General features: G+C 39.4%; 1 protein-coding gene across 4 annotated transcripts in view; it reads left to right on the top strand.

Moving 5' to 3' along the window:
- Window positions 1-22,613, top strand: part of ADAM17 (ADAM metallopeptidase domain 17) — a 53,126-nt gene that overhangs the window by 3,832 nt on the left and 26,681 nt on the right. For 2 of the 4 annotated variants that reach the window (XR_005797101.1, XM_040496032.1), the window contains exons 2-6: window positions 7,307-7,439; window positions 13,494-13,624; window positions 14,432-14,520; window positions 19,426-19,594; window positions 20,826-20,959. Coding sequence is in view for 3 of the 4 variants with exons in the window: in XM_040496032.1 (XP_040351966.1) it covers window positions 7,307-7,439; window positions 13,494-13,624; window positions 14,432-14,520; window positions 19,426-19,594; window positions 20,826-20,959 (656 nt within the window). In the remaining variant the exon portion in view is untranslated. Of the gene's footprint in view, window positions 1-7,306; window positions 7,440-13,493; window positions 13,625-14,431; window positions 14,521-18,304; window positions 18,724-19,425; window positions 19,595-20,805; window positions 20,960-22,613 lie in introns of those variants that run through there. The other 2 variants (XM_040496033.1, XM_040496034.1) reach the window with 2 other exon arrangements.

Raw genomic sequence — 22,613 nt, 5'->3', positions numbered from 1 at the left:
CCTCCCCTCCCACATAGGTTGTCGACTTTGACAAGTCTCATCTGCCCCCCTTTCACTTACATATTCTAATAACTAGTAAATATGTATCTCTGACTTAGACTTGTCCGAAGCTCCACACTCCTGTATCCAACTGCCCACTTGATATTTCTGTCTCCTGTTCACAGGCACTTCAAATATAAGTGCAGAATTACTTACCATCTATTTGTTTGATGAGAAGAAAGTGTTGGGTACAGTGGTTAGGAATAGGCGGAGGTGCTGGAAGGTGTGGAAGTAGTTCACTGCCTATTTTGGATTTGTATCCCTTTCAGCTACAGAGCTGTATGGACGGATCTCGGTTTCCTTACAGGTTCCCTTGGGTTGTGCTAACTTTTATTGGGGCTTAGAGTTGCCATGTGGCTGGTCTTGCTGGAGAATCTTGGCCCTGGTGAAGAGTTCTTGATAAGGAATTACTGAGACAGCTCATCCTCCATCACCCCTAACTGGTGTATACCCATGAAATTGAGTTTTTAGTTCCCAGGCTCTGGGGTCCACTGCCCGGCAGAGAGCACCGCTCTCCTTTTTCTCATCCTTTAGCCCCAGCGAGGGATTTACCCACATCCAGAGCCTATTTCACAGTAACCTGGCCAGGCCACTCCCTTCTCCTGCATAATGTGGGGAGTCCTGAAGAGCGGTCAGGTCTCCTGTGTCTTCTGCAGAAGCAGACTAAATACAGCAGTCCTGCCTTTTTCCTTTTCACGTCTGACATCAGAAGTAGGAGCATGACACTCATGTGTCACTTTGGGGAACTCTGTACTCCACCCAGCAGAGCAGTGGTGAGTAGGCCGAGGGCTACAGTGGTTCTGCATTATACTTGCAGGTTACGCAATTTATTGTAAAAAGAAAAATTAAGTAAAAGTCCACAAATGTTCCCAGACTCTAATCATACAACACTTGATTGTTTAAAAATTGGTTTTATCAGGGGCGCCTGGGTGGCGCAGTCGGTTAAGCGTCCGACTTCAGCCAGGTCACCATCTCGCGGTCCGTGAGTTCGAGCCCCGCATCGGGCTCCGGGCTGATGGCTCAGAGCCTGGAGCCTGTTTCTGATTCTGTGTCTCCCTCTCTCTCTGCCCCTCCCCCGTTCATGCTCTGTCTCTCTCTGTCCCAAAAATAAGTAAAAAAATAAATAAATAAATAAAAATTGGTTTTATCATAGAAGTGTTGGCTCTGGGCTTGATGAAAGAAATATGGGTATAGTTTGTATCAGTCAGTGGCCATAAAAGCAGGTCCCAGAGATGAAACAGTTTGGGTGTAAAAGAAGGATGGAATGGACGGTTGATCAGATCTATAGGCCACTTCACACCTACATGGAGAAAGCCAGTTTACTGCAAGCCTGAAGCTCCAGTTTTCTCCTCCTCCTTTGAGAACATGTAGAAGGAATGAAGTATCAGCTGCTTTTTACTGCTCATGTCGGTGTTGAAAATTGTATAAAACAGATTTGCTTTCTCTGCCTGAAATCACTATGTGGCTTATCACTGACAACTGCAAAAGTATGATGACTAAATGCAGAAAAGTCTTACGTAAAGGAACAGTGTAATTGCAAACTATATAAGAAACAAGATATAGTATGGAACTCCAGAATCTTTCAGCATCCACCTGTCCCCCCATCATCCCTTCCCCCAAACCTGCTCCTACTCATGTTTTTGGTTTTGTTTTGTTTTTTTTTTTTAATATCTCCGTGAATGTGGTGCCACTATCTATCCAGGTACCCATGCCAGGAACCTGGGGGTCTTTTCGTGATCTCTGCCTGGATGGCTTGTCTGCTTACTAGCCAATTTCCCAGACTCCGGTCTTGTTCCCCTTTAGCCCACTTTCCACACTGCAGTCACATTGAAATTTCTTATAGCTGTTGCCTTATCTACAGTCCCAAATCCTTAATTTAGTTCCATGGCCTTCCTTGACCGAATTCTGCCTGCCTCCAGTCTCACACCTCTTGTGTCGTTCTGTACTCCAGCCTCGGTGAGTTACTTTCATTTCTTTGAGTATTCTGCTCTGTTTCCCGTGTACCTCAACGTATATGTTAGGCCTTCTACTTAGAACCCTGTCCTTTCTTTCCCTTGGTGGACTCGCCCTTTTGGTCTTGGCTTCAGTACTGTTCCCCAGGAAAGCATCCTTGGCTTGCCAGGCAGGAGTCATCCTGCTCTGTCCTCCCATGACTTCTTGCAACTTCCTCTCCCTGGGTACCCGACATACTTTATAATTTTTTTTTGTATAGTGGTCTTCTCTCCAGTGTTATAATTCTGTCAGATACCTATTTCTCTCTATTATATCCCTAGTGCCTGGAAGGTGGGATATTTTCAACAAATGTTGAATAAATGAGTAGGTGGGGTCTGGTGGAAGGGAGGAAAACTGTGCAGACTGTGTATGCAGGAGAGGAGCAGTGGGGGTAGGAGAGCAGTAAGGACAGAAGCAGTAAGGACAACTAGACAGAGGAGGCCGAGTGAGGGAAACCATAGCATGTGGCAGAGAAGAGCAGGGAGGGATGGTAGGCAGTACCTAAATAAAGTAGTACTCTGGTCTGACCTTTTGAATTGTGTCTGTTGTTTTCTAATTTTGTGTTTGTAGCCAGCTAAACTGAGAAAAAAGCTCAGTTGTTTACGGGACTGCTGGAAGGACTTAGAAAGCAAGGAAGATGTCCTCATTGTAGACAGTGCTGGGCAGCCTTGGTGGAGTGCTAAGAAAGACAATTAAATGGATTCTGTTTAAGTTTATTCCGAGATTTGGATATGGATAAAAGATAAACTCTTGGGAATTATTTCAAATTCTGTTGAAAAAGCAATTGAAAGTTGAGATGACCAGTGTGGTTGGAATTTCGGAGGTGAGGTACGGTGGAATGCGAAGTATCTGAGAGACTCCTTGCTGGTGCAGGCGCTACTGAGAGCAGGATCTCTGTTGGACGAGGGGAGTGGTGCCAGGGCATCCAGTGGGAGATATCTAGTAATTATAATATGGCACATTACAGTTGAAACACATTACTTAGGTATTTCAAAGTACTTTAGCAAGCTACATTTTAAAGGTGCTTGTTATGGAAAATATACCTAAAGATAACCAGTGATGTTACTATCGCGCTCTTTCTTTTTTCTAGGCCTATTTTTATACATAGTTAAGATCATGCAATATGAATAGTTTTTTTAAATCTACTCTTGTTTATTTATCCTTGTTGTCTTAATCTTGTTTACTTATAGTGTATTTTCCCATGTTCTTAGAAACCTATCGTTCCCAGCGTTTTTAATGATTGTAGATTTTTTTTTGTCATTTTGAAGTGCTATAATGTATCTTTTTCTCAGTTTATTAATGTACCTTGTTTCTGATTTTTGTTCTTAAAAATAATGGAAGGCTGAACAAGGACCGTCTTTGTGCCTAAAGCTTTGTCTTCACTTTGAGCTACTTCCTTGAGCCTAGTTCAGGGGTTCTCAGACCTGAGTGCATCAGCATCACCTGGAAGGCATGTTAAACACAGATTGCTGGGCCTCAACCCCAGGATTTCTGACTGACTAGTACTGAGAAGAGGCCTGAAAACTGGCCTTTCTAACAAGTTCCTAGGTGGCGCTGCCGGTGTAGGGACCACACTTTGAGAACAACTGGCCTATCTTATTGACAATGACACTGTAGTATTGAGGTTAAGGTTTGCAGCCAGTAGGAGTGATTATGATCTTGAATGAAACTGAGTTCATGTACCAACCTGTACCAAGGAAGTTGAAGAGCTATAAAGGATTGTATCAGCATCTTGGCATTGAGGATTTGTGCAATTGGTGCACACAGCAATGCTGTTTTTTGCAAGGTTCTATGCTGGGTGTTGTGAAGTAAGGATACTGTGAGTAATAAAACCCAGCTCCCTTTCGGCTGTTTTACAATCCGTGAGATAAGACAAATATAACACAGAAGTACTGGAAAAAAGAGTTGTAAACAAAGGGCTACAGAATTCAGAGAGAGGCAAGGTCATGTTTGGTCGACACATCAGAAAGTAGGAGGTCAAGAAGTAGAAGGTCCAAGAAGAGCTAGGATATTTTTAAGGAGTTTCACAAATATGACATCAGTGAAGTGTGGGGTTTTCAGCCAGACAAGCCCAAGTTCAAATCTTGGTTCTGTGCTGCATTAGTCTTGTGATATTATTCTCCTTGAGTCTGTTTCTTTTCTTTTAACTTTTTTTTATTCATTTTTTGAGAGACAGAGAGAGACAGAGAGTGTGTGGGGGAGGGGCAGGGAGAGAGGGAGACACAGAATCTGAAGCAGGCTCCAGGCTCTGAACTGACAGCACAGAGCCCGATGCGGGGCTCGAACTCGTAAACTGCGAGATCATGACCTGAGCCGAAGCCAGACGCTCAACCGACGGAGCCACCCAGGCGCCCCGAGTCTGTTTCTTCGTCTGTAAATGGGGATACTATGCTAGGTATGTTGTGTAGATAATGTAATAAAACATCCAGCAAAGTGTCTTGTAGGAAGTTCACACGCAAAAATTGTTGAATAGGGACACTTGGCTGGTTCAGTCGGTAGAGCATGTGATTCTTAGGGTCATGAGTTTGAGCCCCACGTTGGGTGTGGAGCCTACTTAAAAAAAAAAAAAAGTAAAAAAAGTTTTTGAATAAATGGTTAGCTTCTTGAAGGTTTTCATTGGTACTGCTAAGTGTTATAATTAATAATGCCAAATCAACAACCATCCATTGGCATAAAAGTGATGCCTTTTGAAACAGCTTTTCTGTTGATTAAATTTTAAAGGAAATTTTATTGATGGAAAATCAATGGTACCCAAAAATGTGAACTTTGCTGCCATTTTATTTAATCTTATCTTGAGTTAGAGCCTTGAATGGATTTTGATGAAATTTACTTTCGGGGCCTCTGGCTGGTTCAGACGTTAGAGCTTGTGACTCTTGATGTCAGGGTTGTGAGTTTGAGCTCCATGTTGGGCATGGCACCACTTAAAAAAAAAAATTTACTTTCATCATATAACAGCATGCTTACCTCTTGTTTTCTTCAGGTTTGCCTAAATATTATGCAACAGTGAAGCATCTTTCCTTCTTTGACCCCTCTTCTTAAACTGGTCCTGCCTACTGCCTGTCTTTGCTATCCTGCTTTAACGTCCACAGTACTGACATTTTTGTGCATTGTCTGTCTCTCCCACACTAAAATGAGTACTTCAGTAGACAAGGACTTTGCTTTATTTAATGCGATATCAGTACTTAGACTAGTGCCTGGCACATAAGAGGGAATTAATGAATTGGTGACTCAACCAACTGAGGATATTTAGGGGAAGAGGGATGAGTTTTGGATCAATTCTTTTCAAAGTGGTTTTGTGGGCATATTTAACCTCAGTAACAATATACTTGTATTTTAAGCTCCTGGTGTTATATTTTAAGGACATTCTAAGTCCAGTGGAATGATTTTGAACACCATTGCTTCTGTAGTGGTATTTGTTGAGAGAAAAGGAAAACATCAGCTCCAATATTTTTAGACAATTTCTACAGACTTCAGTCACCAAAATAGTCTTCCAAAAATCCTCCTGATTTTGGAAGAGGCAGCAGAGCTGATGATGAAAAGTGACTTACATGGGTATCATATACTTTATAGTGTTTACTCTTGCTCTATACCAAATAAAAATGTTTTTGTGCATGTTTTGTTTTTGGGGTAGTGCATCTTTGCTTTTCTTGGGTTCCAAGTCAGTCTAGTAAAATAATTAATGTTGGTTTTTTTTTTTTTTCAGGGATTAGTTTGGTCATATCACTTCTACTTCCTCATGTCCAGTGGATTGATCATTCTGCTGTGTCTGTTGAGGAGAGCAGTGATGGGGATAGTACCTGTTTTTTGCTCTTTAATTTGGAATATGTAATTTTTCTGTAAAAGATTTACTTTCGGTTTGTTCAGGCCATTAATACATTTGTTGCTCTTTCGTACTACACATGAATTGTTAAGGAATTGATATAGCCCTGGTTAGCAGTGGTCAGTTTGAGTTGGTCACCTTCATCTTAGCAATTCTAAGCTGACAGGCCGGAAATGCCTTTAATTTAGAAATTAGCTCATTCGTAACATGATACTCTTTGAGATATCAAAATTATTAGTAGCTAGTATGAATGTGAACTCATGTTCAGATTTCCCTAATTGTCACAAGTATCTTTTCACATTGGTTTGTTTGACCTAGGATCCAAAAAGGTCGAGGTGCCTGGCTGGCTCAGTTGGTAGAGCGTGTGATTCTTGACCTTGGGGTTGTGAGTTTGAGCACCATATTGGGTGGAGAGATTACTTAAAAATAAAATCTTTTAGAAAAAAAAAAAAGGTTCGCACATTGGCTTGCTTGCCATATTCTTGTCTATAGTAGTTCCCTTTATCTGTGGGGGATACATTCCAAGACACCCCTCCCTCCACCCTGTAGATGCCTGAAACCATGGATAGTACTATCCAAGCCCTGTGATATATTGTGTCTTTTCCTGTAGGTGCTTACCTATCGTAAAGTTTCATTTATAAATTAGAGTAAGAATTAAACAACAGTAATAACAAAATCGAACAATTATAACAATATACTGTAATAAAAGTTTATACGAATGTGGTCTCTCCCAAAATCTTTTTTTTTTTTTTTTTTTTTTTTTTTTTAAAGTAAGCTTTATGCTCAGCATGGTGCTTTAACTCACAACTGCAAGCTCGAGTCGCATGATCTACCAACTGAGCCAGTCAGGCACCCCTCCTAAAGTCTTATTTTGCTGAACTTACCCTTGTGACAGTGTGAGCTGTTAAACTAAACTGCATACATGTTAAGATGAAGTAAGGTGAATGATGTAGGCATGTTGACCTAGTGTTAGGCTACTGTGTATTGACCTTCTGACGGTAGATCAGGAGGATCATTTGCTTCCAGACCACAGCTGGCTTTGGGTAACTGAAAGCTCTGAACTGGAAGCCTCAGATAAGGGAGGACTGCTGTGTTTTGTCTCTGCCCCACCCTTCTTTCCCATGCCATTTATTTCCTGAAGAAATTGGGTCATTTGTTCTGTAGGAATTCTAACATTCTGGGTGTGGCTGATTGCTTCCTAAGGTTGTTAGTTAATTTGGCAATCTAATCCCTTTATGTCTTAAAAAGTGGAAGTTAGGTTTTGATTAAATTCAGGTTCGATTTGTGTTTTTTGCCTTTTAATTAATTAATTTGGGGGGGCAAGAATGCTTCATAGGTTATGCTTAGCACTTCAAAATGCGTCAGGAAGAGTTTGTTGTCAGAACTTGTCATTTTAGTGATATTACAATTGATTAGTAAGTTTAGGTGTTAATAACCTTTTTACCTTTATTTCAGAAAAGCTTGATTCTTTACTCTCAGACTACGATATCCTCTCTTTATCCAATATCCAGCAGCACTCAGTAAGAAAACGCGATCTACAAGCCTCAACACATTTAGAAACACTACTAACTTTTTCAGCCTTGAAAAGGTAATTCGAACTATTTATAGAAAAATATTGGGGCAATGAGGGACTTAGTTTGGCAAAAGGAGAAAAATAAGGTGTTTACTGAGGTCTTAGGAAGTTACATTTTAAAAATTTGTAATTGATATAATTACAGTTGGTCATGATTCTTAATACTGCTTATTCTAAAATTCATAGTGATGGTTATTAAAAACAAGCAAATGGGTATTCTAGAGGTATTAATGATGGTAATAATGTTTATGGGATGGGTTCTAACAAAGGATTTTGATTGATTGATTTATAATACCTTAAATTTTTTGTGCTACTTTAGAACCATCAGCTATGTAAAATATTTTTATTTTATATATGAAGATGCTAAAGTTTAGAGGTAAAGGATTTGTTCAGGACCCCACAGCCTGGTGGTAAGCTGGATGTAGAATTCAGTGCTGTGCATATATTGAATTCCCGTTAAGTTGTAGCATAAATTGATAGATGTGATCTATTTGGGCAGTAATCTTACTTTCTCTTATGTTTTGTAGATGTAAGTGATAGATAATTGCAGGCCTTTTTCTAAAATCTTTTTAGGGAGCTTTACTAATATCAAAACAAACACTGAGAGAATATAAATGGACTGAATCATTCTATATTCATAGGTTAGGTCTTCCCTATCAAATATTTAAAAAAATTTTTTTAATGTTTTTATTAATTTTGAGAGACAGAGCACGAGTGGGGGAGGGGCAGAGAGAGAGAGGGAGACACAGAATCTGAAGCAGGCTCCAGACTCTCAGCTGTCAGCACGGAGCCCGACGTGGGGCTCGAACTTACAAACTGTGAGATAATGACATGAGCTGAAGTTGGATGCTCAACCCCCCCCCCCAAACAAGTATTTTAAAAAAGGAAAGTAATACATATATTTGGTTTAAAAAGCCAACTATGGAGGGTATAAGAAGTTTTCACTTCCTCCTCAATCAAACTTCCCAGATCCAGAGAGGTTTCCTGTATAAACCTCTAAAAGCTTTTAAGGCATATTTTTTGCATACAGATCCGTATACATGTAGGTGATATAGATAAGTGTATCATTTTTAACAACTGCATAATATTCCTGTTGCATAGAATTGTAACTGTTTATTGGCTAGTAACCTACAAATAGATATGTCTAACCAAAGTGATTTTTTTTTTCCTATAGCAAATAATGTTGTAATAAATATCTTCGTGAAAATACCTCGTCTAGGTATTTTTATGGGATACATTCCTGAAAGGAGAATGGGTCAAGGAAATATATACTATAACTGTTTACTGATATTACCATATTTCTTCCCAGCCCAGTTTATTCTTCTAGCAGCAGTATATGAGTTTACCCATTTCCAGTAAGGCTTTATCAGCCTTTATTTTTTGTCCCTGTGAAAGAGGATGGTATCTCATAGTTGTTTTGATGGTCATTTTTTGTGAAATTGATCATCTTTTCACGTCTAAGTCATTTGTTTGTGTCTACCTTTTCATATCCTTTTACCATTTTTCTGTTGGATTCTTTTGGTTACTGAATCAGAGTCATGTTTAGCATATTTATCATATGTGTAACTGATATTTTATGAAAATATATTTTACAATGTCATTTTGTTTTTCCTAGTTACTGCCATCATCCTTAGATTTTTTTGAATAATTTCTTTCTCTTAAGAGTTCATGTCAAAATATTGCAATATTGGTGATAGAGCTTCCAGACTTGTAGCAAATTTGAGCAGAGTGGTGATAATTATAGTTTATCAGTTGCTTATTTTGTGTCATTCACTTCAGGAGGCCCTTTGCGTCTATTATCTCTAATTCTTACCGTACTCCACAAAGGAATTTTTGTAATCTCTGGAAAAAAAAAAATGAGACTCAGAGAGGTTGGGTAACTTGCCCAAGGTCATTCAGCCGGTAGTAGAAGATAAAGGATTTGATGATAAGCCTGTGTTATTTCTGCTGTGCTGATGGAGATTTTGGTGAAGGAGTGGATATAGTAGTGAGAGATGAATAGGAGCAAAGGGAAAAACTGCAAAATAAGAACTCACAATTTAGCTTTCTAAGGTTTTTTGTTTGTGTGTGTGTGTTTTTTTTTTTAAGTTAGGTTTGAGGTACCTCATAGAAACTTTTCTGTGGAGGAAAATACTCCCGTAGCCTTCCATATTCTTTCCTGCTTCATAGATGCCATTGATTCATTAAGAAAATGTTCAACAATATCTACCTATTATCATCTCTGTGTAAGGCAGCAGAGAAATTTGTAATTTATTTTACAGTTTCCATCTCAGATGTTTAAGTGGAAATGTATCTAACAATGAACGATAACTTTGGACCAGTTACATTAAAATAGTTGATTTCATTTTACCCTGGAAACCATTCAGTTAGTAGGTGGTATTATTTTCATTTGTAGATGAAGGTTCAGAGGTTCAGAGGTTAAGGCCAAGATCAAGCATGAAGCAGGTGGTGGAGACAGGATTTAACTAAACTAGGTTTGTCAGACTCCAAAGCGCACACCCCTTCTTTCTGTTACACTGTGTTGTTAAAAGAAAAAAAATTAGGGTATTTGAAATGATCTGTTTATATACAGCTGAACTTACCAATATGAAGTCACTCATTACTTGATGGTGATGGTAAATGATTAGATTTTGTGGATAGTAGTAAAAGGCAGAGTAATTTAAACCATGATCATAAAATTAAATGTGTGTGTGACTATTAGCAGTTGAAAAGCATGGAAGCACTGAGAAATTGTAAGAGGGTTTAAAAAGTAATTTTATGAAGAAAAACTGTTTGAAATATGCCTAGAAGTTACATTTCCTCTGTTTCATAAGTCAAAAAATACTATTATTCTAAAGTAATGAAAAAGTTAAAAATACTGTTTTAATACTTTTTTAAAAAATGTTTATTTATTTATTTATTTTTTGAGAGAGAGAGACAGGGTGAGAGCAGGGGAGAGCAGAGAGAGAGGGAGACACAGAATCTGAAGCAGGTCCCAGGCTCTGAGCTGTCAGCACAGAGCCTGATGTGGGGCTTGAACTCACAAGCCATGAAGATCATGACTTGAGGCAAAGTTGGAGGCTTAACCGACTGAGTCACCCAGGCGTGCCTGTTTTAATACTTTTTGATAATGTTACCCTTAAAAAGATTTAGGTATTTGTTCCTCTTTTTTTTTTTTTAATTTTTTGTTTTATGTTCTTTATTTTATATTTGAGAGAGAGAGAAAGAGAGGGAGACACAGAATCTGAAGCAGGCTCCAGGCTCCAAGTTGTCCGCACAGAGCCAGACATGGGGCTCAAACCCACAAGCAGTGAGATCATGACCTGAGCCAGATGCTCATGACTTGAGTCAGATGCTTAACCGACTGAGCCACCCAGGCACCCCTTGTTCCTCTTAAGAGTGAAATATCTCGAGTTACTTGAAGGGGGCTAGAACTGATAAAGAAATGGAAGTGACATTGGAACTTCCATATCCAGCTGAATGGACCATTGAAAATAGTTACAAGGTGCAAACTTCCAGTTATAAAATAAATAAGTCATGGGGATGAAATGCACAGCATGGTGACTATAATTAATATTGTATATATGAAGGTTGCTAAGAGAGTGGATCTTAGAAGTTCTTATCAAAAGAAAACAAATTTGTAACTGTGTGGTGACAGATTTAATTAGTCATTGTATTATCTATACAGAAAAGGATAGGAAAATACTATTCAGGTGGATTAAAAAAAATTTTTTTTAATGTTTATTCATTTTTGAGAGAGACAGAGCATGAGCTGGGGAGGAGTAGAGGGAGAGGGAGACACAGAATCTGAAGTAGGCTCCAGGCTCTGAGCTGTCGGCACAGAGCCTGACATGGGGCTCGAACCCACGAACTGCGAGATCATGACCTGAGCTGAAGTCTCATGCTCAACCGACTGAGCCACCCAGGCGCCCCCATTAATTCAGGTGGATTGACACTAGTTTGTAGTTACTGTAAATCCTTAAAACTGAGAGAAACAAAACTGCTGAAGGAAGTCTCTAAGTACGTGATTTCACATAATTTTGGTAGGACAAAGCAAAATCTAAATTCCGACTGACCTATCCTGTCGGAGGTTTTTATAGCTCAGAGGTGAAGATTGGAATGTCAGAAAACAGTGGTACCATTTCTGGGTCCTTGTCTTTACAGCAGAGCAGATTTTTAATGTCGGAAACAAAGAGTGGGAGTCCAGTGATTTTTCTGGAAAGAACATTCAATAAAAGTAATATTGAGACTGCCCGAGGACTCTGAAACTAAATAAGTCTTTACAATAGGATGCTTTTCCTTTCAGAGTCCTCGGCAAAACTGACGGGGAAAAGTTCGTAGCTGTGAGTGTGTGGGAAGATATGTTTTAGGATAACAGGAGCAAATGTTTCAAGGGTTTCTGAAATAATGTCCTATTGTCTCTCCCTCTGACCATTAAAAAAACCACAAGCAAACTAAAACTACTTTGTTAGGCACAAAAAGTTAAAAAGATATGTTACCATGGAGACAGTCCCAGTCTAGCTTCTTTTTGGCAATTCAGACTTACCCATACCCACAGGGAATTAACATTTCATGGTTTTAACCCCACACCTGACAAAATTTGTTCCTGTGGTTGAGATGAATCACATCTTTATCTTCGGTGTTCGTGGGCACACTGAGAGGGTAAAGAATAATTGAAAAATTCTTGCTCACCACACCCAGATTTTGTGTCAGGACTGAAACTGGTAGAAAACAAAAGAATATTAAGCCAACTAAAGAACTGGTGTATGTATTTTAATGTTTGTGTTGGATACCTTGTATTTATTTTCCTGATAGTAATTGTGGATTAATTTTTTTCAAGATAGGTTCTCTTTAGAAGGAGAAAAATAAAGCTTGAGTGCTTTTAAATATAGAAAGTAGCATTTATTAATTTTGCACAGCAGTAAGACCAGCTTGATTGCTAGAGGCAGGATGGCACGGGCTTTTGAAATAAACCAAGTTCAGTTTCCAGTTTCATCATTTACTAGCTGTGTAACCTTGAATATGTTGATGAGCCTCCAACGCTCACTTTTTACTGTGTTAAGCGTAAAGAAAGCGTGTAGTGCTGAGCAGGTATTCAGTAAGTGGTGGCTAGTAATATCAGTTTCTGATAAATATTTCAGACAAGCAGGATTTTAACTTAAATTGTCTAGATGTGGGTTTCCTTATTAAAAAAATGTTTTTAGTGTTTATCTATTGTTGAGAGACAGAGCACAAACAGGGGAGGGGCAGGGAGAGAGAGACAGAATCTGAAGCAGGCTCCAGGCTCTGAGCTGCCAGCACAGAGCCCGACATGGGGCTGGGACCCATGAGCCATGTGATCATGACCTGAGCTGAAGTTGGACACTTAACCGACTGAGTCACCCAGGTGCTCCATGTGTTTCCTTACTCTTCACAGTCTCCAGAAAAGATGAATGCATAAATTCTTTAAATCCTTTTTCCCCGCAATTCTGTTTTTTTTTTTTTCTTGGCCAAATTCTTTTTTTTTAATGCTTTTATTTATTTTTTTATTTTTATTTTTTATTTTTTTTTTTAAATTTTTTTTTCAACGTTTTTATTTATTTTTGGGACAGAGAGAGACAGAGCATGAACGGGGGAGGGGCAGAGAGAGAGGGAGACACAGAATCGGAAACAGGCTCCAGGCTCTGAGCCATCAGCCCAGAGCCTGATGCGGGGCTCGAACTCACGGACCGCGAGATCGTGACCTGGCTGAAGTCGGACGCTTAACCGACTGCGCCACCCAGGCGCCCCAAATGCTTTTATTTTTTGAGAGAGAGAGAGACAGATAGACAGACAGAGGGCGAGCAGAGGAGGGGCAGAGAGAGAGGGAGACACAGAATCCAAAGCAGGCTCCAGGCTCTGAGTTGTTAGCACAGAGCTCGACGCGGGGCTTGAACCCACAAACCATGGGTTCGTGACCTGAGCCGAAGTCGGATGCTTAACCGACTGCGCCACCCAGGCTCCCCGTCTTGTCAGCTTTTTAAAGAAACTTCAATTTCATGTTCTTGGAGTAAAATTTTGTGCGAAACTTTAATGTGCTTTGAGTAAAATATGGACGCAATCTTTCCTTAGGCATTTTAAATTATACCTGACGTCAAGTACTGAACGCTTTTCCCAGAATTTCAAAGTCGTGGTGGTAGATGGTAAAGACGAAAGCGAGTATGCCGTCAAGTGGCAGGACTTCTTTACTGGACACGTGGTCGGTTAGTACGGAGCTTGCTTGTTTGCCCTTGTGTCCCGGGTGTCGGGTGTCTGGATCTCGCTTGATTGCCTGTTCTTTTTTGGTGGGGGGAAGAGGGGATGTCAAAGAAGTGCCATTCTTTGTTTTATTTGAGGTATATAAGTTTGAAAGCGGGAACATTCAGACAGGAATAAATGGGTATTATCCAGCACGTATACTGTCTGTTTAAATGATTAAAGTGAATTTCCTCTCAAGTGATAAGAATCTAACCTCCTCCTGACTCTAGGAAAGGATTGTAGGCTTCCCTTATGAGATTTCAAACAGGGAAGCTAAAAGATAAAATAATTGGCTTTACGATCCTGTTAAGTACTTTTTTAAGACCTACATCAAACAAGCAATTGTGGTTTACTTCTGAAACTTCCTTTGCAGAAAAAAGAAATGGCATTAAAATCTGCAAATAGTGCAGTTCAAGCCCTGTATGATCCAGATCGTGCTTTTTGCCTCATCTTAGTTCTTTCTTAACCAAAAGTAGGTAAAGTTATTCCAGAAGAGCATCTACACCTTTGTTTTTTGTTTTGTCTGTAACACGCTCTAGATAATTCTCATAGGAGGATTGAGAGAAAGAGGTTTTAAATGAGTTGAGGCTACTCTTTAGGAGTGTGAATACCTTGCTGCTCGCTGGGGCCTGTGTTTCTTTGGTGTAGATTTCTACAGTCCCTAGGCAGATTCCACTCTGATGAAGGGCTTGGTTGATTTGTATTGACACTGGTGCATAGTTTAGTTTTTGATATAAGTATTTCTTAATGATGGAATGTTTTTTTCTTTTAAGGTGAGCCTGACTCTAGAGTTCTAGCCCACATAGGAGATGATGATATTACAGTAAGAATCAACACAGATGGGGCAGAATATAATATAGAGGTAAATCTACATGTGAATTTTTTTTGGAGGGGAGCTGTTATAAAAAGCTGTTTCTCATTTGTTTTAAGAAGGCAAAGGTCTTTGGGGCACCTGGGTGGCTCGGTCTAAGTGTCTCTTGATTTCAGCTCGGGTTATCACCTCATAGTTCGTGAATTTGAGCCCTGCCTTGGGCTCTGTGCTGACAGTGCAGAACCTGCTTGGGATTCATTCTTTCTCCCTCTCTCTCTCTCTCTCTGCCCCTCCCGAGCTTGTGTTCATGCTCTCTCCCTCTCAAAATAAAGGAATAAACTTTAAAAAAAAAGACAAAGGTCTTTAATTATGCTTACTTTTCTCCTTGTATTTAAAGTTTTTACCAGTGAAGTAAATGATTGTGATTTTTTATAGTAAAAAAGGTAATTTTTTTTACATGTCTGAGAGGCTGTCATAAGATGCACCCTGTATTTCCTTTTTTTAAGTTTAACTTTTTTTAATGTTTATTTTTGAGAGAGAGCATGGGTGCACGTGCACATGGGGAGGGGCAGAGAGAGAGAGAAAGAAAGAGAGAGAGGAGGATAAGGGATCCGAAATGGGCTGTGTGCTGACAGCAAAGAGCCCGATGTGGGGCTTGCACTCATGAACCGTGAAATCATGACCTGAGCCAAAGTTGGATATCTAACCGACTGAGCCACTCAGGTGCCCCCTTTTATTTATTTATTTTTTAAGTTTATTTAGGAGTGCCTGGGGTGGCCCAGTTGGCTAAGCAATCCCACTCTTGATTTCTGCTCAGGTCATGATGTCATGGTCATGGGATCTAGCCTCACATTGGAGCCTGCTTGGAACTCTCTCTCTCTCCCTCACTCTCTGCCCTTCCCCCTCTCATGCGTGCTCTCTCTCTCTGTCAATAATTAAATAAAATAAAAAAATTTATTTTGAGAGAGAGAGAGAGAGGAAGCACGAATGGGGTGGCAGGGAGAGAATCCCAAACAGGCTCTGCACTGTCAGTACAGAGCCCAGTGCAGAGCTTGAACTCCTGAACCACCAGATCATGACCTGAGCCAAAATCAAGTCAGATGCTTAACTGACTAAGCCACTCAGTCGCCCCTGATTTTTATGTTCTTTATTGCATAATTCTTATCTGCAGTTACCTTGATATAAAAATTATTGTATTAAAATCTTAGACATAAGAGTAAACAGGAAAATGTATATATCTTATTTTTAACACATCACCATTAAACATTTTAAGCCATCACTAATTTTATCACCAAAGCTTGCTATAAATAAGGCTTATATGAGTAAGCCTAGGTTAAACTTTAATCATAAGATGATTGTTTTGGAGCGCCTGGATGGCTTAGTTGGTTAATCATCTGACTCTTGGTTTTGGTTCAGGTTGTGATGTCATGGCTCTTGAGATCCGCATCGGGCTCTGTTCTGGCAGTGCAGAGCCTGCTTGGGATTCTCTCTCTCCCCCTCTCTTTCTGTCCCTCTGCAACTTGCACGTGCACCTTTTCGTGCACACACACTCTCTCTCTGTTTCTCTCTACATAATAAACTTAAAAAAAAAAAAAAAGATGATTTTCCTCCCCCCTTTCTGCTTTGAAAACGTTCAGATTTACAAAAGGACTTTATAGATACCCTGTGACCTTTCATTAACTGATGGCATACTACCACGTGTGCTTTATTGTTCTTTTTTTTCCCCTCAAAGGGAAAATAAGTTTCAGACATCATGACACTTTACCCCTAAATGCTTCAGTGTACGTCTCCTAACATTAAACGTACTCTTCTACATAGCCACAATAAACACACCTGAGAAAATGAAAATAATTCTGTAGCATTATCTAACAACACATAGTCCAGATCTCTAGTCATCCTCAAAATCTCCTCCATAGATCTTCCCCCTCCCAATTTAGGATCAGTTAAGGTTCTTGCCTCTTAATTAGTTGTTCATCAGTTGACTTTTTCTGGCCACTTGTTGATACTGGTGATAATAGGATTTGCTTCTATTAGTAGTAATAGTAAGTGCCTTTGTCTTGAAATCTTAATATATAACTAGATTTATTATGTTATCTTTAAGATAGATGTATCAGTACTTTACCCCATGAAAAAAATTATGTTCAGATAAGTTACTTTTCGAAGGCACATAGTAGGGGTACAGTTGAAGTCTGAACCCAGATATCTCTGATCGCAAAGCCTGCTATCTTTTTCTGTGTTAGACTGGCTGTATTAGGAAACTCTTAATATGAATTTAGAGATGTTTGATCCAGAAGAAAACATTTTTCTCTTTTCCTGTTTGTAGGCCAAATGACGGTCCCTACAACCAAGGAGTTGGTTAGGTAACTTTTTGAGGTTTCTGCTAGCCCTGTGGTTCACCATCTCTTTCTTTTTTTTTAAATTTTATTTTAGAGAGAGAGCGTGAGCAGGGGAGAGGGGCAGAGGGAGAGAGAGAGAGCTCAGCGAGGAGCCTGACATGGGGCTTGATTCTGCAACCCTGGGATCATGACCTGAGCTGACCAAGTCAGACACTCAACTGACTGAGCCACCCAGGAGCCCCATTGTCTTGTTTCGTAAATCTACTCCATACATGGATTATGAAAGAAGACACACACACACACACTACACACACACACACACACACACACACACACACACACTTGACTGTTGAACAACATGGATTTCAACTGCGCAAGTCCACTTACATGCAGGTCTTCTTCAATAAATATATTAGAAAATTGTTTGGAGATTTGCAGTAGTTTGAAAACACAGATGAACCATGTGGCCTAGAAATGAAAAAATTAAGGGAAAGTTAGGTATTGTAAGAATATAGTATACAATACATGTGATGTACAACATATGTGAATCAGCTGTTTATGCTGTTGGTAAGGCTCTGGTCAAGAGTAGGCTGTTAGTATTTGTTTTGGGGGCATCAAAAGGTACGTGTGGTGGATTTTCAACTGCATGGGGGCGTCAGCGCTCCTAACCCCTCATTGTTCTAGAGTCAACTATATTTAACAGCTTTATTGAGATAAAATTCACATTCTGTACAGTTCACACATTTAAAGTATGTACTTCGTTGGCTTTTAGTGTATCCTAGAGCTATGCAGTCATCACTACCCAACGATTTTATTTTTTTTTTTTTAATTTTTTTTTCAACGTGTTTTATTTATTTTTGGGACAGAGAGAGACAGAGCATGAACGGGGGAGGGGCAGAGAGAGAGGGAGACACAGAATCGGAAACAGGCTCCAGGCTCCGAGCCATCAGCCCAGAGCCTGACGCGGGGCTCGAACTCACGGACCGCGAGATCGTGACCTGGCTGAAGTCGGACGCTTAACCGACTGCGCCACCCAGGCGCCCCACTACCCAACGATTTTAGAACATTTTCATCATCCCTGGAAGAAACACTGTACTCTTTAGCAGCCCGCCACCCTTTGCCCCCAACTTCCCTAGACCTAGGAAACACTAATCCACGATCTCTGTAGATTTGCTTGGTCATTCATGTAAATGGAATCACAGTATGTGGTCTGTTGTGTTTGGCTTTTTTCACTTGGGATGTTTTTTATTTTTTTTAAATTTTTATTATTTTTTAAAAGTTTATTTGAGAGAGCACGAGTTGGGGGAGGGACAGAGAGAGAGAGAGTCAGTCAGTCCCAAGCAGGGTCCGCACTGTCAGCACAGAGCCCCATGCGGGCTTGAACCACGAACTGTGAGATGATGGCTGGAGCCGAAGTCAGACACTTAATTCACTGAGCCACCCAGGCAGTTATGTTTTCAGGGTTAGAATGTTTTCAGGGTTCACCCATGTTGTGGTTCGTGTCAGTACTTCATTTCTTCTTATTGCCAAATAATAGTATATTTCATGGATGTGTCACATTGTGCTTATTCATTCATCAGTTGGGCATTTGGGTTGTTTTCACTTGTTTGGCTGTTGTGAATAATGCTGTCGTGGACATTTGTGAACAAAAGTTTTTGTGTGAGTATATATTTTCTCTCGGGTTTGTAGTGGGAGTGGAATTTCTGGGTCAGATGGTATCTCTATTTTTAACCTTTTGAGGAACTGCTGAGCTGTCTTCCCTAGTGGCTGCACTTCACATTCTACCATTTTACATTCCATGGTATGTGAGGCTTCTGACTTCTCCACATCCTCACCAGTACTTGTTATTACCTGTCTTTGATTCCAGCTATCCTAGTGGATGTGAAGTCAGGTCCTTGTGGTGTAGATTTTCATTTCCGTAAGTTATGTGTATTATATAAATGTGTGTACGTGTGCACGTGTGTATATAAAATATCGTTTTGGTACTTTTCCTCACAAGCTGCCTAGTTTTGATGAGACCAGCATCCGTACAGGAGCTTTGTTCTTGCCTTGGGTAACTTTTCAAGTATGTTAGCTCTGATTTACTGTGACCTTGTGATAGGAGAAGTGAAGATTTTTTAGAAACTGCTTTCTTTTGAAAGCGATAATAGGTTTTAGGTAACATTGCTGTGAGTTTTCAGTCTTGCCTTCTGTGGGCAAAACCTTCATGGCACAAAGATACCAAGGAAGCTGGAAAAGAATACCATAGTCAGTCTCCCTCCTTGCTAGAGGCCATCCGTCACCCAGAGTAGGGTTGGTATGCAGCAGGCGCTACACAAATGGTTTTGAATGATTGGAAAAGGTTATGTGTTTTCTCTTCTGGAGCTTCTAAAAGGTTTCATAACTTGTACAAAATAATGCTTTTTTCATATATACATAAAATCAAAGAGTGAATAATCCATGTATCTATTTACCAGCAGAGAAACTCTGAGAAAAATTGAGGTGATTTATTTTTGATAAAATGACTAATCGGTTTACTTAACCTGGAAATGAACGTAATCTAGAAACAAAGAATGTTGTTAAGAATTTAGTGGTGAGGAATTCTTATATTTTGCATCTCAATTTATGTTTTCTATTTTAGCCACTTTGGAGACTAATTAATGATACTAAAGACAAAAGAATGTTAGTTTATAAATCTGAAGATATCAAGAATATTTCACGTCTGCAGTCTCCAAAAGTGTGTGGTTATATAAAGGCGGATAATGAAGAGTTGCTTCCAAAAGGGCTAGTAGACAGAGAGCCACCTGATGGTAAGACTTAACAAATAGTTTTTCAAATGAGACGCAAGCATGATGTCTGTCTTCAGTAGGGGTGATTATTATTTGGGGGAAAAATATTATCAAGTTATTATAGTATTTGACTTGAAAATAGAGTTTTACTCAGAAATTTAATTCTTTTGCCTATAATGTAAGAATTGAAAACACTAGAAAATAATGGAACAATAAAGATTGGAAAAAGACTGCAGAAAAGGGAAATTGAATAATCTGAGGGGACTTTTTTTTTTGTAAATATTAAAGAAGGATTGATCACATATAATGTTTAAGTGGGTGTGGTGAGGAAGGAAAGTGTTTTTATTTGGAGAATTTAAAAATGAGAAAATAGTACCATTGAGAACAATCTTGAGATAAGTTTATAACAAATTAGTTGGTACCAAGAGAGGTCTGTACTTTTCAGAAAGAGGGCTATCAGCCTTGGGACAGATCACTTCAGAGTCATTTTAAAACAAAACCATCTTGGAGAAATACTCTACTGTCCTCATTTTTTGAAAACTTAGAAAATTTATTACTAACATTATAGTATATAAATACATAAATTCTCAATTTTGTATTTGATAAGGAAAATGATCTATTACCATAAATGTTTTTAATGTCTGATTATCTTTATAGTTTTATTATTACTTTGGTTAATTTGTAGACTTCTAGAAGAAAATGACAGTTTCATAGCCCAGAAGTAAATTAGTTGCTTATTTTACTTGAAGTACTTTTTAAAGTATCCTCATTTTAGAAATTAAGGAGGCACTTTCCTTGGTTTTGAATTCCACGTTAAAAAAAAATTTTTTTTAATGTTTATTTTTGATAGAGAGGGAGCGTGCACGTGCACACTCATGCATGAGCAGGGGAGGAGCACAGAGCGGTGGTGGGGAGACACAGATATGAAGCAGGCTCCAGGTTCCGAGCTGTCAGTACAGAGCCCGATGCGGGGCTCGAACTCACGGACCATGAGATCATGACCTGAGCTGAAGTCGGCACTTAACCAACCAACTGAGCCACCCAGGCGTCCCTGAATTCTATGATTTTAAAACCTTATATGACTTTTCATTTTTCTGTCTTCCTCCAAATTGTTTTTTTGTTTAAAATATCTTTAAAGATACTAAGCACAAATAATGTTTGTTTCAAAAGTATGCTAGATTTAAAGCGTTACTATAAAAAACTCCTTGTTTTGATGAATTTTGATTTAATAGTGCATACAAATTCATATTAGAGCTTGTTCATCGGGTGAAGAGAAGAGCTGACCCTAATCCCATGAAGAACACGTGTAAATTGTTGGTGGTAGCAGATCATCGCTTTTACAAATACATGGGCAGAGGGGAAGAGAGCACAACTACAAATTACTTGGTGAGTATCTGATACTGGATCAGGTCACTGGACACAAAGATCCAGTTAGGTAGGCGAATTCCATTCAAGAGAAGACTGCTGTGATGTGAAATGTGATGAAACAAGATTTGTTTCAGATGCCCTGTCATTTCCTAAAATATTTGGGAGCTCTCTGAAGTTCTTTTTTTTTTTTTTTAATTTTTTTTTTCAACGTTTATTTATTTTTGGGACAGAGAGAGACAGAGCATGAACGGGGGAGGGGCAGAGAGAGAGCGAGACACAGAATCGGAAACAAGCTCCAGGCTCTGAGCCATCAGCCCAGAGCCTGACGCGGGGCTCAAACTCACGGACCGCGAGATCGTGACCTGGCTGAAGTCGGACGCTTAACCGACTGCGCCACCCAGGCGCCCCATGAAGTTCTTAACATTACTCGTAGAGATTCTAGTTTCAAATATTTGAAACCCCATTTTACCTTTGAACTACTATTTTCTGCACATGAGAATTTTTATGCATATTAATTAGGTTTAGGAAGAGTTCATAACATAGGCTTCCCTTCTGTTCAAGTGAACTTTCTGAAAACATCACTGCTATAATGGCCGTGATCCTGTTGGTGACTCATGTATGGATGTATGCTCCAGAGTGGAAAAAAAAGTATTTGTATGAACCTCTGTGTGTTCTTCGCCTCTATGTTTATTTCAGAGCAGATGGTCTGCTTGTTTTATGTTGTATAAAATAGCTAATTGTTGGAATATAAGTACGTGGAATAGATGGGATTTACAAGGTCATAACTGTAAAGATTCAAAGGAAAGATTGCAGAAGTACTGACATGGGTTTTTAAGCCTTTACTGTTATAATTTGAAAAGCCAAGGGAATCCTATTTCATTGACATTTTTTGTTGATATGATCTCATTCGTCATGATAACTGGGCACTGACAAAATGTTGTTGTTGAGGGAATAAAAGAGAATACAGCTATTCATGATCCAAGGGCCTAGGCCTTTCTCATTGCCTTTCTCATTGCCTTGCTTGTTCCGTTCTCTGTGTTTCATTTGTACCCTCCCTCACCCTTCTTTCCCTTCCCTTCCAATGTCAAGTGAAAGAATTTATTATGAGGGTAGTAGGAGTAGTGTGTGAAGTCACTGTAATTCTTGTTCCGAATTAAGAGATTCTTTCTTGAAAAAGCTCCTTTCTCAATACGGGTTTTGTATTAAAAGATCTTAATTTCCTTTTTTTGTTCATTATACCACAATGTGAATATAATGAGAGGTCTAGTCTTAGAAATTGTATTTTTTAGTTTTACACTTACTATAAGCCAAGAACAGTTTCTTAGATCTGTAATGTGCTTCACCGTTACTGGAACAAACCTCATCTGGCCAGTTTTTGAACAATAGGATAGTCTCCTTGAAGAAAAGATGGGTAATGAGCATTTTGTTCTTACGTAGTTTGAATCATCCTTGACCCTCCTCCCCCAGTATTCTTTGTCTGCCTCCCTTCCCAAAGCAGAGAACAGAAGAAAGGAGGAACGTGGAGCCTCACTCCTCTGTCCATCTCTTTACCTGGTCCTTGGTGCTGGTTTGCCCAGGGAGGGTCGGGGATAGATTGAGCAGTATCTGTCCCTGCTCCTCACCTCTTTTCTTTTCTTTTCTTTTCTTTTCTTTTCTTTTCTTTTCTTTTCTT

The sequence above is a fragment of the Herpailurus yagouaroundi genome, unplaced genomic scaffold, assembly GCF_014898765.1.
Source record: "Herpailurus yagouaroundi ecotype Mexico unplaced genomic scaffold, PumYag 188, whole genome shotgun sequence".
NCBI classification, from domain to species: domain Eukaryota; kingdom Metazoa; phylum Chordata; class Mammalia; order Carnivora; family Felidae; genus Herpailurus; species Herpailurus yagouaroundi.
This window is presented reverse-complemented; position numbering and strand designations above follow the sequence as displayed.